We start from the raw sequence: 16,295 nt of genomic DNA, 5'->3' as shown, positions 1-16,295 counted from the left end.
TTGATATAGAAACCAACGAAATGCCAAGGACTGGTGTCTTACTCTGTAACAGTTCAAATTAAGAGGAGTTACACAGGTTAGTATAAATACTATATTTATTAAATATCTTTACAGTTTATTTAAATGTATTTACAGAACTATTCCTGCATAAGTTATATTTCAGACATCCAATTCAGGTCATTGCCTCTTGGGTAAGACAAATAATGATAGTCTCAACAGAAAAAAGCAGCTCATTAGTATACACAAATTCAAATTTGTTTCAGTATTTAGCCATCTTTGCCACAAACTACCTGCTAACAGTTAAAATTTTGACATGGACACTGTCGCTTTTTAGTTGAGAAATTCAATTTTGCAAAGAATTTTTTTAAATGAATGGAATCCAAATATTTTTCTGCTTCATATTTTCAATTTTATAAGCAGATTTGGGGGATTTTTTTGATCTTGTGAAATTTGTTAACTGCAAAAATGTGATAGTTTCTAGGGAAATTGGATGCTGTAGCTTCTAACAAAGATAGCTGGTATAAGGTGACAAGGAACCATGAACTTATTCAAAAGTACAAACATTTACAGTTCTAGCCAATCTTGTTTACAATCTCCAAAATGCTCACAACTGACTCCGTGAATTCCCACAATTCTGCCTTGTTACTCGATGTGGTAGGTTGGTGGTACTAAAGGTGGTCCTGAAGGCGACTGTTCTATCTGGAACAAATGCAGCTGCTAGAAGAGGACACTCTCCTATCATGCAAAGCTTGAAATCTAGTTTCTACTCTAGACACAGCCCACCCCCCAGACATGCATACCTGGAATGGATTCTTTTGTGATTTAGTACCTATCAACCATGTCAAGCCAGTACAGTAATTCAGGACAAATAACTTGTCTCCCCTACCCCCATTTCTTCTTTCAGTTTTTAAGAGCCCAATGGACTCTACTGCATTATCCATTCAGTGAATTTTTTTTGTGCGCAGGCAGCTTAAGTTCACAGGAAGAAATAAGGTTCTGATATGTTTAGAGTGCACATTTTAAAACAGAATAAAATAAAAATTTCAAGCATGTGATAAAAATATTGATTTTTATAATACAGTATTGCTTTATAAATATAGATGGAAAAGCTATAAACTTTACTGGTCTTTGGTGCATCCAGAGAGGGATAATTGGCCATTTGTAAATTAGAAATCCAAATTCTCTTTGTTATAAAAGTCCATTACATGAGGCAAATGTGTGTGTTTTATTCTGCTTGATTTAAAATGCAATTAACACACATCAAGTTCAGAATCAGACCCACCAAGTGGTATATTGCAGTCACACCCCACAGAGACTTGGGTTCTGTGACCTGGAAAATTCTAGTATGGGTCCAGCAGAGCCTCTAACTACTGGGAGCGGAAGGAGTGTTACTTGTTAAGCAGCACTCCAACTGATCACCCCCACCCCCCAATCACTCCCTGGCAGTCATAAAATTAATTGTGTCACACACAAAGGACAGGGCAAAAAGAAAAGAGAGAAAATATTCTGTGTCACTAATCTATAGGCCAGGTCCAAAGTCAGCTCCATTGTGAAACTCAAATTCTTTTCCAACTATTTTCATATCACTGACACCAACATTGTCGATTTCTAATGGTCATTTCTCAAAAAAGACGAAGTTGATTAAATGAGTCATGTAAAACATCACCAATCTAGCTTTATAAAGATTGTGTTTGATGGGTTAAATGAGAGCAAAGCCAGTGACTTGACCAGCACTGCTCTTACAAGGAATTAAATGTAGGCATTGGAAAATTAATGCAAAATATATCCAGATCATAAGGCTACATACCTCTGACCAGAAATAATTAAAAACCCAAACAAAAGAACTGAAATTGTCAGCCCAAATATAAATGTATTCCTTCTAACAAAACCCTTCTGGATGCAACTTTCTTTACTTTTTAAATACACAGAGACGGCAAACAGTTTGTGCAAAATAAATACCCTGCCACTTGCCACTCACGCTTCCATGTTTTATCGCAGCACGATGGGTACTCTTTATTTAAACAGAATGTAACTCCACCCAGCCCTCCCTGCCCAGTCCCTTATCTCTTCTACCAAAGAATTCTGTTTTGTCAAGTTAGGGTAGTTAAGGCATTCTGACATGTAATTAAAGGTGATTCAAAATAGATATCTAACATTATGCCAATTTAGGAATAGTAGATAAATTACTGAACGGCTTACAAATGAATAACTCATTCTTATTATAAATGAAATGCCTGTTACAAGCATGATGCATTGAAATATAGTAATGACATGTACATGGTACATGTTAAACAATTTTAAATAAAACAAAAGCTTGACAGTTACTCAAATATACAGTACAAATTCACAAAACAAAATCTTTTAAAACAAGTTGAGGTAACCTCAAACATAAGTTTTAATGCAATAAACCAGGGAAGAAGTATCTCCTTTAGAGAAAGACACTTTCCGTATTCTCCTCCAGTAGATCCTCATCAGGTTTAATTGCATTCTCATCTATACACCAATGTTACCTGACTTATATATAAAACATGGCTTTAATTTAAGGATTTCTAAGTATATATACTTTTCTACCACCAAGTTAATGAAGGAAAAAAACTGACCCAAAAATATATATCTTTACAGCAGTTGACTTGTACATAAACCTTAAAAATAAGTTTGAGCTTGCAGATAAAGGGAAAACTGAATGCAGGGTAGTTTTATAAGGAAACTATACACTGCAAGATGGCTATTCGGAAACTGTAAACATTAAGCTTGATTCGGACCCCTAAATTTCTGTGTAGGGCAAATGCAAATGTCAGATCATCACCGGGAGTTTTCCTCGTGGGCTCTTGTGCTGCTGCCACTGCCCACGGGACTCTTTTCATACGGACTCCCTGAATTTGGTGCATGCTCTACGGAAAGCAAGGCTAGTAATGAAAGGTCTGAGAGGGAGACTATGAGTAGCAGGAACATCAAAACCCAACCAGATTCAAAGTTACAGCTGTCCACTCTCAACCTATTAGGCCTGTGGGCCTAGAGCTCCCACATAGGGATCTCCTATCAGAAAGCTGGGAGGAATTTCACCCATAACATTAAAATTCCTAGGCTTTGAGGAGTTTTATAATCTTGGGTAATATTTCCATTGAAAAAATCTGGTAGGGAGGCTCCCCAAGGCCTCCTGCATAGGAGGCGGCCTTGGGGCCACAAGTCTATAATTTGGACTAATCAATAAACTGCCGGAACTTTCCTCATAGGAGCACAATTAAGCATCTTTTAAAAACCAGAAAAACATTTGCATCCATATAACTAAACTAAATTTTTCTTCCAATTTTTAACAAAAAGCTCCTGGGATGATGATTTCATAATCCAGAGCAATGTTTTAGAGCAGAATTATAAGCCCCTGAAAAATAGGAGTTTATAATGAAAACATAAAGCCACACCAATCATCATAACAAAGACTGTATAGTACACGTGTAACATTTCTTTTGATGATAATGTATGTTTCTAGTAGATGTACCATAACATACAATTTGTGTTAGACTTTTAAAATCCCTTTTACACACTGTAATTTTGAATTCACTTTACTAACATCACTCATTTTCAATACTTAAACCATTTTTAAAACATAATAGCCATTCTGGCATTGAAAACCTTCATTCCATCATAGAAAGGACAGTAAGAAGTGAAGGTCAATCTTCAAATCTTGATTCTCTTCAAAGTTGCTGGCAGATACGAGCTAGTGAATGACAGTAGTGGTTCTCCACAAAGATCTCAACCAGGTCTCAAAAAGACAGGCAAAGGCTTACATCACTGGCCATCAAGATCAGTGGCAAAGAAACAGTCCTGCCAGCAGGATCAGCACACATGGCAGGGGAGAATCGGGGAAGATGAAAGGAAAGGCCAGAGTGGACACCTAGGCGAGTCAGTCTGTATACTCAGCCACTATTGAAAGAAGGACGGTGATGTCATCAGGCTTTCCACCTAAAATGAAAATGAAAATGTCTTCACAGATCTTAAAAGGAAAAGTCCATTAAAAATATAAGCCTAAGAAAGTACTAAGAGACAAATGCTTGCAATTCAGGCAAGTTTGGTTATGTTCTAGTGAAAAAAGAAAACACTTGATAAAGAGAATTGTTTTTAAAAAATTACATGTAACTCAATTGAAGTTTTTGTTCTATTTTTTTAAAAAACAAAAACCTTCACTGCTTCTTTACAACAGGCGCTCTATTAAAATGGCCACCACATCCTCTGTTTATAGCAATCACAGTAAAGACAAAATCTGGTTAAGATAAATTCTGCCTGACGAGAAAGTTACAGGCTTCCACTCACAATCCTAATTTGGACAAACATATCTAATGTTTTGAAACTAGGAATAGTCTTGTATTCTAATCTGCCAAACAGCTATGGTATGTGCTTTTTTCTATTTTAATACTTCCTGGAGGGCTAAGAAATGCTTTACATGTCATAATATTGTATCAGCAAGAAACTGACCAAATCCATGAGTTCTGATATAGCAGCACCAACATGTCATCCCAGCCCTAAGACTGAGCTACTGGCCTGTTCCCAAAGTTACATATTGTTCAGTAGATAGAAGGACTCTTTAGGCAAGGACAGTTTAACATTGCTTCCCTCTTCAAAATCTGCTGTGGTAATTTGGCAGGCAAATATTGTCAACGAGTCCCACAAAGCCAGAGGGAAGGAAGAAGTGAAATGTCAGACCCGTGAAGGGCAGAATGTTAAACTGTTAGGAATGTCCAGGGCCTCTAGGAGGACTTGGAGGCCTTCTGGGCTCAGGTCCAAGCAGTGCTGTGGTGGCAATAAAGGGCTTCAGGTTTTGCCTGCCTCTACAGCCAACTAAGTACAGTTCTGGAGGATATCCTTGGTGGGGAAGACATGATGACATGCACTTGCTCTTGACCTCCAGTGTTAGGGCCTGCTGACCTTGCTCAAAGCCATGGGCTCACAGCTGGAAAAGGACACCTCACCAGTCTCACCCCAGTGCTCGAGTTTACCTCACCCCACAGCCAAGAATGCTCCCATCCCACTATGTCCCCAGTCAGTCCCTATGACCTTCCTAAAGAATGCTTACCTCTCACATTCAATCCGTTGTCACATGCAAACTGTGCAAAAGGTGACATATAATTTGGGTCATAGGCCAGCTCATGGGCTTGCTCAGCAATGCTTCTTGCCGTCTGCTGTATACTTTCATAATTTGAATTCTAAGATGAAAGGATGATGGAGTTATTTTTACCAAGATGCCTCACATGATTTCGGCATGCAAGTGTACTACTTGCAAATATCACTTTTTGAGACACTAACATTTATCTAACCACAGTTTCCACCATTTAAGTTTTATCACAGTTAGAGAAGACTATACAACATTGCATCTTCAGTAAAATGAACAGGACCACTAGTGAGTCTGCACAAGATGTCAACCAGATGTCACCCTTTGCTAGGGTGGCCTTGGGCTCTAAAGTCTGGATTTTCATTTTTGCTGTTTTTCTCATTTGGAATTCTTAAGGTATTCTTGCTAAAATTGGACGGGACTAAAAAGGCAGATTTTGATAGCACTTTAGGTTGACCTCAAAAGATTCCTTGCTTAGGAATGCAACCCTGGCCAACCACGGTTTGCTCTCCAAGTTAAGAGCTGCCAGTTGTCCTACTGAAAATACCTTTAGAATTTTATATCATGATGAAAGATTCTTGGTTAGCTGTGTAATCTTGAGTCATACCCTTATCCTTGCTGCTTCAACTTCCTCATCTGTAAAACGGGGATGGGAAACAAGGTCCATTTTAGCTCGACCACGCTAAGATTTGGAATAGTTTCAGTATAAATAATAAAGGGCCTCTGCTTCAATGTCCCCTCCTTGAAGAGGCCTTCTCTGACCAATCTTTCTAAAAAGAGTAGCCCTCTTTATTCTCTATTCCTTTGCCCTGCTTTATTTTTCTTCTTATCTACCACCAACATTTATCATATTCTTTCTTTCTTTGTATTATCGGTCTTCCTCCACTAGAAACACAAGTTCCATATGGGGAGGGAATGTGACGCTTCTGCTACTCCCCCCTCACCACACAGAGCACAGTGCTAGCACCATCTAAGCACCTGACCTTTACTGCACCCTACAGATGCGGCACGGCACTAAGGATTTTGTACACATGGTCTTAGGTAATCCTCACCACAACTCTATAAAGTAGGACCTTTGGTACCCCCCATTTTAAAGGTGAGGAAAATACTGCTTAAAAAGTTTAGAAACTTACTCACAGTCAATACTGCTTAGTGTTAAGAACATAGGAAAAGACTAATTTCCCCCAGAGTTAGTACTTTTTCAAAGCCAGGAAAATATGGAAAAACTGGTTTTCATTTCCTTCCACTTTCTGTATGGGCCAAATCTGAACTGTTTCGTTACTGCTGACAGCTCAGGTCATATTAAGGCCCCTAGCTGCCTGCTGCCTTCATCTGGCTCTAGTATGGGGATTTCCTGTCTTTTCCAACTTTAACACCTGCCGGGTTTGTTAAAAGAAGAAGAGGATTAAGGCAGCCAGGAGCTAACACCATTAAAAATACAAGAAATTTCTCATCTGGGCTTTCCAGCCTTTACCACTTTACTAAAGGTGTGGGTGAGAAACCTCTTTTTCCCTCAAGTTCTCCAATTGTGAATATTTCCCCTTACAATTGCTTGAAAGACCAGAACCATTGTCTTCCTCAATTTGCAATATAGCTTTTTCCAAAACTACAAAAAGAGATAATACAATTGGACCAGTAAAACTTAGCTGCCCAGAGAGGGCCATTGTTTCCATCAACCAACCTGTGAGTTAATTACCTTTAATTTTTTTAGCTCCTGAAGAATCATATAATCAGGCATGTTGTCAAAAAGTCCATCTGTTGCCGTCAGAATAATGTCTCCTAACTGGACATCAAAAGATGTGCTATCAGCAGCATCCGGGCTGTGACAAGGACAGGGTAGGGGCAAAGTTAGAAGAGGCCTTCAGAGATAAGGTTCAAAGTTTTCAACAGGCACTATATTACAATGCAATGAGCCTTTAAGAAAAACTAATTTATAATAACAGAATCAATAATAAAACCATTTTGAAATTCCTAACCTTGAAAAAAATTAATTGAAAAATCTGATATAACTATTTTAAAAGCTTAACTGACTCTACCAAGTAAAACTGAGTTTGATGATTAGTCACAGATGGTTTAAAAGAAAGGGTTCTTTTCTGAGTCAGAACTAACATGCAAAATCCTAGTAGAAATGAGTCTTTATTTCCTAAATCTTTATAGCCAAATTCCAGCCTCTCTTACTCATTTTCTACTCCTCAGTTCCCTGCAGGCTTGACTCTGGCTCTCAGGAGGCTGAGAATAGTGGAACAACAGAGCGCTATGGATAAGAACGTGCAAATCCCGTAAGAATTAATTCACACGAAATACCTACAATGGTATTTCTTACTACAATGGTATTCCGTACATGCTAGCAAGCTGTCCATATGAGTATGGACTACTAGGGACTAGTAAGGCAGAGTAAGAACTATGTGTCTCTCAGAGCTTAAAGAGTGCTCACCACAGTAAGTATTTAATTATTAGTGTGTCTGGCACATAGCAGGTCTTCAAGAAATATCTAATAAATGAAGAAACAAAGTAACTAACCCTCCAAATGGGGGTGGGGTGGGGTGGCTGGGATCTCCTTAATATATTGCTAATGAAGGAAGGAACGTACAGACAGTGGTGTGTGGGTGTGTTTGGCGGGGGAGCAGGGGGGAAGACCCATAGATACAGCTGCTTCTATATACAGAGAATAAATCTGGAAGGACACAAGGAAACAGATAATAGTGGCTGCCTCTGAGGAGAGAAACTGTGTTGGGATGGGATAGAAGATAGATTTTTCGCTACATCTTTTTGTATAAAACTTTAAAAAGGATAGAAGGAAGGCTTTTTTCTGATAACACCTGATGAAAACATACAAGAACTGGGTATAGGGGATGTACACCCAGTGGGGAGAAAAGATCATATCATCAAAGAATTAATGGCCCTCTCAAAGGCTGGTTCCCAGCCATTTCCAGAGGCCAGCTTCACTGAATCCAAGCCTCCAAAGTGAGGGAATGGTGAAATGCCCCAAAGTCTGCCTTAACCTGTAATTAGGGAACAAGTGCAAAGAAAAAATGTACACACTGACCCAGAAAGGAGGAGCCAGAATCAAAGCTCCCTAAGTTTGACAGAAAGACCCCAAAACTTGTGTCACTGACGTGTTATAAAATATGTGAAGAGAAAGCGTAAAAACAAACAGCCCACCAATGCCTGCTGGGGATTTACACAAAGTACACTGAGAAAATTTCAGGTTCATCCTCTCCTGACTGAGCAAAAAAGGGGCACGTTTAACAGTGCTGTGATGGGCTTTGGCCAGGAACTTCCACTTAACGCATTTACACCACAAACACTTTATAGTGTTTGGCTAAGTTAAGGCTACTAAAGGAAAACCTGTAAATTAAGGTTAAAATTCTATTTTACAGATAAGAGGAACTAAGTAAAAAAGAAAATAAATACTTTCATGCAGCCCGGGAAAAAAGACTAAAACTGGTGGAAACCAGGTCGATTCCCTCTGTGGAATAACGAAAAACAATACAAGACACTTCACAGTTGCTCAGACTTTGGAAACAAATCAGATTCTAGAAGTTTAGATTAATGACCAGGTTGGCAGCAAAGCTCTATTTTATGCTGAGATTTTCCTTCCTCAGGAGTGTCTCTGCTATCCTGCCTGTGCGAGACTCACTACCATTGGACAGTTCGTCCTCTTCTCCCAACACTCCCACCCATGAGCTTGGTGTTCCGCCAGCTGCAGTTTTGCCCATTTTGATTGAACATACTGTGCCGCTGGAAACTTTTGACTGCACTGAAACACGAGCTGAAGTCACATGCTAGCAAGCTGTCTGTGGGCTCCAGGAGAAGCAACCTCCACCTCGTTGGCAGGCCAGGCAGAGTGCTGCCCTAACCACACAGTCCCAAAGATAGGGTGTGAGATACGGCAGAGCAGCTCTAGCACTCAGACGCCAAAACAAGAATCAAATAAAAGAAAATTAAAACACTGCTCTCTACAACTGTTAGCTGAGCTTGCTACCTACCAAGCCCTTGGGCTTTTGCTTTCTCCTCACTCCAATGTAGCTAATATGGATAAATATATACTACAGCCAACTGGAGAAGGGCCTATAATGAATTATTGTTCCAATTATGGTAACATACCTAATCTGACAGTAAAAAATGCTTCCCTCTAGCTAAGAGTCAGCAATAGACTTTAGATGGACAATCCTGAATAACTAATTACATAATATACTTATTTCAGTTTAAAAAAGGCAGTAATAATCATTTTATCTTAGTTTGTACTCAAGATCTGGCTTAATGAGAACTATTAAGTAGAGACAATAGACACTTGCAAGACTACTTCTATTTTTACAAAAGGTTCATTACCCATTTAACAACATTTATGAATCACCAGCAGTGTTTGTGCCAGGTCCTATAAAATTGTTACAGGCAGAGGAATCTGAAACTGCTTAGCCTCACTCTGTATTTTCATCTTAGAAAAAACAAACTGTAAAAGTTGATTTAAAAAAAGTAGTTATTGTCTTGGAAAGGTCTTGACAATTTAAAAGTTCTATTTGATGCATATAATAGAAGGCCCCGAGAATCAGGAAGTTGTTCTGATAAATAAAGCAGATGTCTGTTTGAACTTTTCCCTAACATATGCAAAATCTTGTACAGGCGGTGGCATGCATGGACAATGACTCATTTCTCCAGCACAATTTAACAACTATAACCATATGTACCATGTTGGTCTTGGTATGAAAAACTGATATTCTATAAGCTTGAAGAGTGTTTTCAGTCTTGTCAAATTATTGGGTGTTTATTTGAATTCAACTTGGCTGCAAGAGCCTGCAAAAAAATATTTTCTGAAGTCAAACTAAGAGGTCCTTTTGATGAGAATATTCTCTTTGGACCTTCTTATTGTACATGACAACTGAAAATGCCTATCTCTACTGTAGTTAAAGGGGACAGGAGGAGGAGCAGCCATGCCCCACTCACTCATAATGGCCAAGAGGGGAGATTACCTGTCACTCAGGACGACTCCTTCGGCTTCAGGTGGTGCAATTGAGAGCTGGAATGGAGTGTTGAAGTAATGCTGCTGCTCATCTGATCGGTGCACAACCTCACCACCCCTGACAACCAGAAAGCCTGAATCACCCAGGTTTGCTGTGTGTAAGCGGTGACTAGTTCTGTCCAGCACCACGATGCAGGCAGTACTGCTACCTAGAATCAAAAATGATCTCCATTTATTTTTTCTTCCAAGGCTATCTTTGCATCCACATTTTTTATCCCATCACCTCAAAAAGCCACATTGGAACCTCCTTTGCTTATCTTAGTCATGCTGGTACCTCTAACAACTAGCAATAGTAACCTGATCAGCGTCAACATGATGGGGAAAGAAAAAGGGATTTATATTACATATAGGAAGCAGGCCCCTGAAATCTGAATTCTTCCGTTTGCAGAGATAGAAAACAATAAAAATGGCTGGTATTTAATCACACTATTTCATTTCAGTAGTACTATAATCTATGCCAAATGCTCAAAAGCATGTTGTTGAAATATTAAGTTTTAATACTTAAATGCCAGAATAAGAATGTTATGTTTTCCTGACATTTCTCATTAGTCATTGGCAGGAAGCCTTCTCCATGAAATTCACTGAAATTTAAGACAGGGCACATAACTACAATTTTCAACCAGACTTCCATCTGTTGAGGTCATGAAGAACCTTCACTGGAGACTGAGTCACTACGAATTGACAAAACCAATTTTCCCAGTAGCCTGTGCAATCATCCTGTTCAATTTACAGAGACTATTAATGTTCAGAGGGAAGAGACCACATTCCACACAGAGAGCAAAAAGCTCTGTGTACCTTTGCAGCCCACAGCTCAGGTGACCTTCCTGAGACTGAAAAGCTGATGTACAACCTGTAACACTACTTTCAAGCACTAAAATTTAAACCTATACCTACAGGGGAAAAAAAAAAAGGCAAAATAGAAAAATAAACAGTTCACCATGAAGTAGATGTAAACAATCTGTAAATATATGAAAAAATCATCATCGCACTAGTAGCTATTTTGCCCATTAGTTTAACAAGAGTCAAAAGATACCACATGGTATTGGCAAGAATGCAGGGAACATGGTCATTCTTATTCCACGGTGACAACATAGGTAAACTACACAACTTTTTTTCTTTTCTTTTCTTCTTTTTTAAGATTTTATTCATTTATTTGACACACAGAGAGAGATCACAAGTAGGCAGAGAGGCAGGCAGAGAGAGTGGGTGAAGCAGGCTGCCCGCTGAGCAGAGAGCCCGATGCGGGGCTCAATCCCAGGACCCTGGGATCATGACCTGAGCCAAAGGCAGAGGCTTAAATCACTGGGCCACCCAGGCGCCCCACTACACAACTTTCTAAACGGCAACATAACCTTAAAAAATATGCTTACCCTTTGATTTAGCAATTCCTAAGAAACAACTAGAGATGTAAACAAAATAAGTACAGAAACACTGTTTAAGATCAAAAGATCAAGAACTGAAAACAACCTCACTCCTAAAATTAAGGAATCAGCTAAATAAATTACAGTACATCCACAGAGTAAAAAGCTACACGTTGTCATATAATACTTAGGAGTACAGACCTCTGCAGTCAGCCTCCTGCCTCTGAATGCTGGCTCTTTTACTTACTAGCTGTGTGACCTGGACAAATTACTTAACCTCTTTGGACCTGTTTCCTCATTTACAAAATAGGGAGAACATAACTACCTCTTAGTGTTGTGAGGATAAAATTAGTTAAATCATATCGAACACTTATATCACACAGTGTTAGCTATTTGGTGGCCACTTAGATTATTAGAGAAATATATTTGAAAATGAAAGATAAGTGAAACAAGTAGATTTCAAGCTAGTATTTAAGATTTTAAGTATTTAAGTCTCCTTCAATAAAAAATGTTATCAAAATTAAATTATACATCAAAAAAAGTGAAATTTAATGTAATTAAAAAATAAACCAATACTAAGCAAAAGCTAAACTGTTAAGATGACGGTTAAAAGCAAAACAAAAGAAACAGGCTGTGGAGCCAGCTGTGTTAAATCCCAGGGTCCCATTGTTTTCTAGCTGTGTGACTGTGGGAAAGTCACTTATTCTCTCTATGCCACAGTTTTTTCCTAACAAAATAGGAAATAAAAGCAAAAGAACCTACCTCATGGGGCTGCTGTAAGCACACAGTATATTCACAATTCCTATTACCATTATTCTACACAGAAACATACACAGAAAAAAATCAAGGTGCATAATCACTAAAATAATAATAGTTTTCTGGGTGGGATTATGGATAATTTAATTTCTGATATTTTTCCTTGATGAAGGATGTATGATGAAAATGTATAACTTAATATAAAAAACCTTAAATTTAAGCATTTATCTCATCATAATGTTCAGAAATTCCATTTCCTTGTTATCTAACCTGACGCCCTAACGCTAAGCTATCTAGTCTCCAGCCATCAAACATCAGAGGAATAAGGCGCTGTAACTAAATGGCAGTGCTGCCAGATAACCTACTGCACAGCTTATGGTACAGTTAAGATCATCAATTACCCTTCCTCCTTAACTCAGTGCACACTTCAATAGAATCACCACACAAAAGATCTTCTGAAAGCTGATGGGATTCATCTGAGAAGGAAAAATGACAGATGAGTAGTAGAGCCTTGAAAATCCTGGGGCAGGAAGGACTCATGTTGACTCATTATTACTCACTGACAGACCCAGGCTATCATTTTGCTACCCTGGTGGCTGTCACCCGCTGAGTTAGAGTCAAAATGGTCCTTGTGAGTGACAGAGCTTTAATATGCAAAGCAGCACCAAAGAAGACAAGCCCAGCCTTACAGAATCATGTAGGCTTGGAGTATATACTCCTCCTCTGCCTCTTCATAAAACTGATGTGTGCACATGGCTCAGGCCCTGAGAACCTAATACTGGGAGAAGAGCTCATTATTCGTATGTATTTGGAGAGGAACAAGCAGGAAAAGAAGAAAAGTGCTGAGAACAACAGCATCTCATGTTCAGACCACTGACAAACCCAGACAGGCACCCAAACAAATCATTCATGCTAAGACGGAAATATTTTTATCCTAATAATATATATCCCCTAATTTTGTAAACTACTACGAAACATTCTGTGCAGCAAAGAAAGAACCTTATTAGGACTGACCCCTCAAATTCTTAAGATATGCTGGCTCCCTAAGACTTAACTCCACCTAAGAGTTTCTGAGGAAATTCATATTAACAATTAGCCTGTGATGTCAACCCAGATCTAAAAGCAGCTAGAAATTCTCAAGAAATAGGTGTTTGACCTTTATATTGGACTGTGTTACAGGCTTTTTAGCAATTACTGGATTAAAAAAGAAAAAGGATTGGATGCCTCCGTGGCTCAGTTTTTAAAGTGTCTGCCTTCACCTCAGGTCATGATTCCAGGGTGCTGGGGTCAAGCCCTGCATCAGGCTCCCTGCTCAGTGGGAAGTCTGCTTCTCCCTCTCCCACTCCCCCTGCTTGTGTTCCCTCTCTTGCTGTCTCTCTCTCTGTCAAATAAATAAAATAAAATCTTTTTTTTTTTAAAGGATTACCTAATCTTGTAAAGTTATCATTATTTGCAATTATATCTGAGGTTCAGTAAAATTCAGTAGGCTGTCTTTGCCAAAAAATGCTTGAACTTAGTTACAAAAGCTTAGAGGTATGTACATAGATTAGGTGAGAGAAGTGTCTATGTGTCAAACATAGTAATGAAGGATTATTTCAACATGTCTTTTACGAGAAAAGTGATTATAATATTCAGTGTAAGAAAACTTCTAATAAGTCCTTAAATTTATTTTAAGATCTTCAAGCTATACGACAGTAAACAGGAAAGGAAGGAGGGATAAGGAAGAAACACAGCAAAAAACCCTGAAGCTTTCAAAGTGCAAAATCAGGGCAGGTGTTTTGCAACTGCTTATTCTAAATCATAGTAAATGGATAGGGGGATGTTGGTAGAGGACTCACGGGAACAGGCAGGAATTGGGACCTGGAATCTGTATCTATAGGCTCTTTGTTAGATGTCAGACTATCAGATAGTATTCTGCAATGTCCTCTTTCCCTCAACATGTTTCTGAGTATTGCATGGAGCTTTGAGCCGCTCCTTTTCACAAAAAAAGATCTCTCCATTTAACAAACGAAGCAAAAGGGTCAGAGGTTAAGTAGTTTGCCCAAAGTCATATGGCAAGTTGACAGAGAGGTGCTAGAAACAGAATCTAGGATGTTTCACTGTGCCAGGCAAGCTCCAGATTGCATGTCCAAAATAGCGGATTAAAACAAAGCGGTATATTGAAACCTCAAGACAAGGTTTCTCTTCAGATAGAAGGAAAACAAGCTGATTAGTCACAGCACAAAGACAGAACATGGCAGCGTGATGAAAAGAACCCCTTCTTATAAAAGATTTAAATTGAAGGCAAAATTTAACAATGTGGAGAACTCCATTAACACTGAAGAGGTTGATTTTTAATATGGACAGTGACTCGGAGGGGAGGCTACTTCTAGTAACCAGAAAGATCCTGGCAACTAGCAGAAACTTAATAACACCCTTCTGAAAGCTTGCTCAGAAGGCTGGGTAAGTTGTTGGGTAAGTTCCCAGGAAACCATTTAACAAACAAATGTAGAAGCTTGGCCAAAAGATGCTCCATTAGCATACCAGATAAACACACACTAGGTATTTGTTAAGGTTTTTTTTTTTTTTTAGATTTTATTTATTTGACAGAGACAGCGAGAGAGGAACACAGGAGCAGGAGAGGGAGAAGCAGGCCTTCTGCTGAGCAAGGAGCCTGATGTGGGACTCGATCCCAGGACCCTGGGATCATGACCTGAGCCGAAGGCAGAAGTTTAACAACTGAGCCCACCCAGGCGCCCTGGAAGTTGTCTAGTACAAGATTAATGGGGATTTATTTTGTGCCATGCTATTTCACAGACTAATCAGCTCCCTGCTAGCAGTCTGGGGTGCCGATCTGCAACTTGAACTCCCCAACTTAATTTTACAAACCAGATCCCTTTCTTCCACCCCTGGAGAGAACCACTATCCTGAATTATACAATCACTTACTTTTCTTTCTTCTTTTATCTTATTTTGGAGTCCCTGAACAAAATGGTTTTACTTTTTTATGTTTTTGAATTTGAAATATGGAATCAGACTGTTGGGTGGTACTCTGCAATGTTCTATTTTCCCTCAACAACATGTTCCTGAGTATTGAATGCAGCTTTAAGTTGTTCCTTTTCTTTCTGTATTTGAGAGAGAGAGAAAGAACACAAGCTGTGGGGAGGAGCAGAAAGAGAGAAGCAGACTCTCCACTGAACAGGAAGCCCGACACGGGGCTCAATCCCAGGACCCCGAGATCACGACCTGAGCAGAAGACAGATGCTTAACTGACTGAGCCACTAGCACCCCAAGCTGTTCCTTTTTAAAATGCATTCTTCTACAGTAAGGGGACTTCTAGGTGGTTCTCAGTTTCCTGCTATTCTAAGCAATGTTCCCAAGAACATTCTTATACCCATCTCTTAATATACAGATGTGCAAGAGTTTCTCTAATCTAAGGTGTAGACCCAGAAGTGGAATTGCTAGGGCATACTACCTTTCTACATTTAACTTTATTCCATAATTCCAAACTGTTTTCCAAAATGGCCATACCTATTTATATTCCCTCGGAGCAGTAGTATATATTCTGGTGAGCTCACATAGCTTCTCTATCAAACTCTACTGAGTAAAGAAGTTCAGAAAAAAAGCTGGACTGCTAAGTGGTTTTCTTAGTTTTGTTGTTAACCATCTCATGCGCTTCTTTACTGAGGGAAACACAGTATATCTACTTACCAAGCAAAGGTACTTTATTTTGCAGCAACTCACAGTAGCTTGTGGTGAGGATTCCGATGGGATTACTTGGGACGAACCGTCCTTCTTTTACTAACCGTTCACACGTCCGCATTAAAGTCCCTGAGAACTGGGATGGATCAACTCCATAGTCTCTCCACCCTCCTACACCATCTGCAACCCCTAAAAACAAAACAGAACAAAAATTACATTGAAAGAGTATCCTTACCAACTTCTCAAATTTTTATCCCTGTCTCCTCTTAACAGTTCATTTTATTACAGACTAGTACATACATCTACCCTGAAATTCAGAATGAAAAGTGTTGAAATTTAACTACACACTAATACTCTTATTCCCCATTTTCTTC

At 39.1% G+C, this 16,295-nt stretch overlaps 1 protein-coding gene across 3 annotated transcripts in view; it reads right to left on the bottom strand.

The window, feature by feature from the left end:
* Positions 1-83: 83 nt before the first annotated feature.
* PPTC7 (protein phosphatase targeting COQ7) overlaps positions 84-16,295 on the bottom strand; it is a 39,780-nt gene continuing 23,568 nt past the window's right edge. The window contains exons 2-6 of one of the 3 annotated variants that reach the window (XM_032310782.1): positions 15,931-16,110; positions 10,075-10,273; positions 6,801-6,924; positions 5,069-5,198; positions 86-3,960 (exon numbers count right to left, since the gene is read on the bottom strand). In XM_032310782.1, coding sequence (XP_032166673.1) covers positions 3,902-3,960; positions 5,069-5,198; positions 6,801-6,924; positions 10,075-10,273; positions 15,931-16,110 — 692 coding nt within the window. In that variant the 3' untranslated portion in view covers positions 86-3,901. Of the gene's footprint in view, positions 3,961-5,068; positions 5,199-5,651; positions 5,741-6,800; positions 6,925-10,074; positions 10,274-15,930; positions 16,111-16,295 lie in introns of those variants that run through there. The other 2 variants (XR_004278119.1, XM_032310783.1) reach the window with 2 other exon arrangements.

This window comes from Mustela erminea, chromosome 13 (genome assembly GCF_009829155.1).
Source record: "Mustela erminea isolate mMusErm1 chromosome 13, mMusErm1.Pri, whole genome shotgun sequence".
Classification (NCBI taxonomy): domain Eukaryota; kingdom Metazoa; phylum Chordata; class Mammalia; order Carnivora; family Mustelidae; genus Mustela; species Mustela erminea.
The sequence above is the reverse complement of the archived record's forward strand: the minus strand, read 5'-3'. Positions and strand labels throughout refer to the sequence as shown.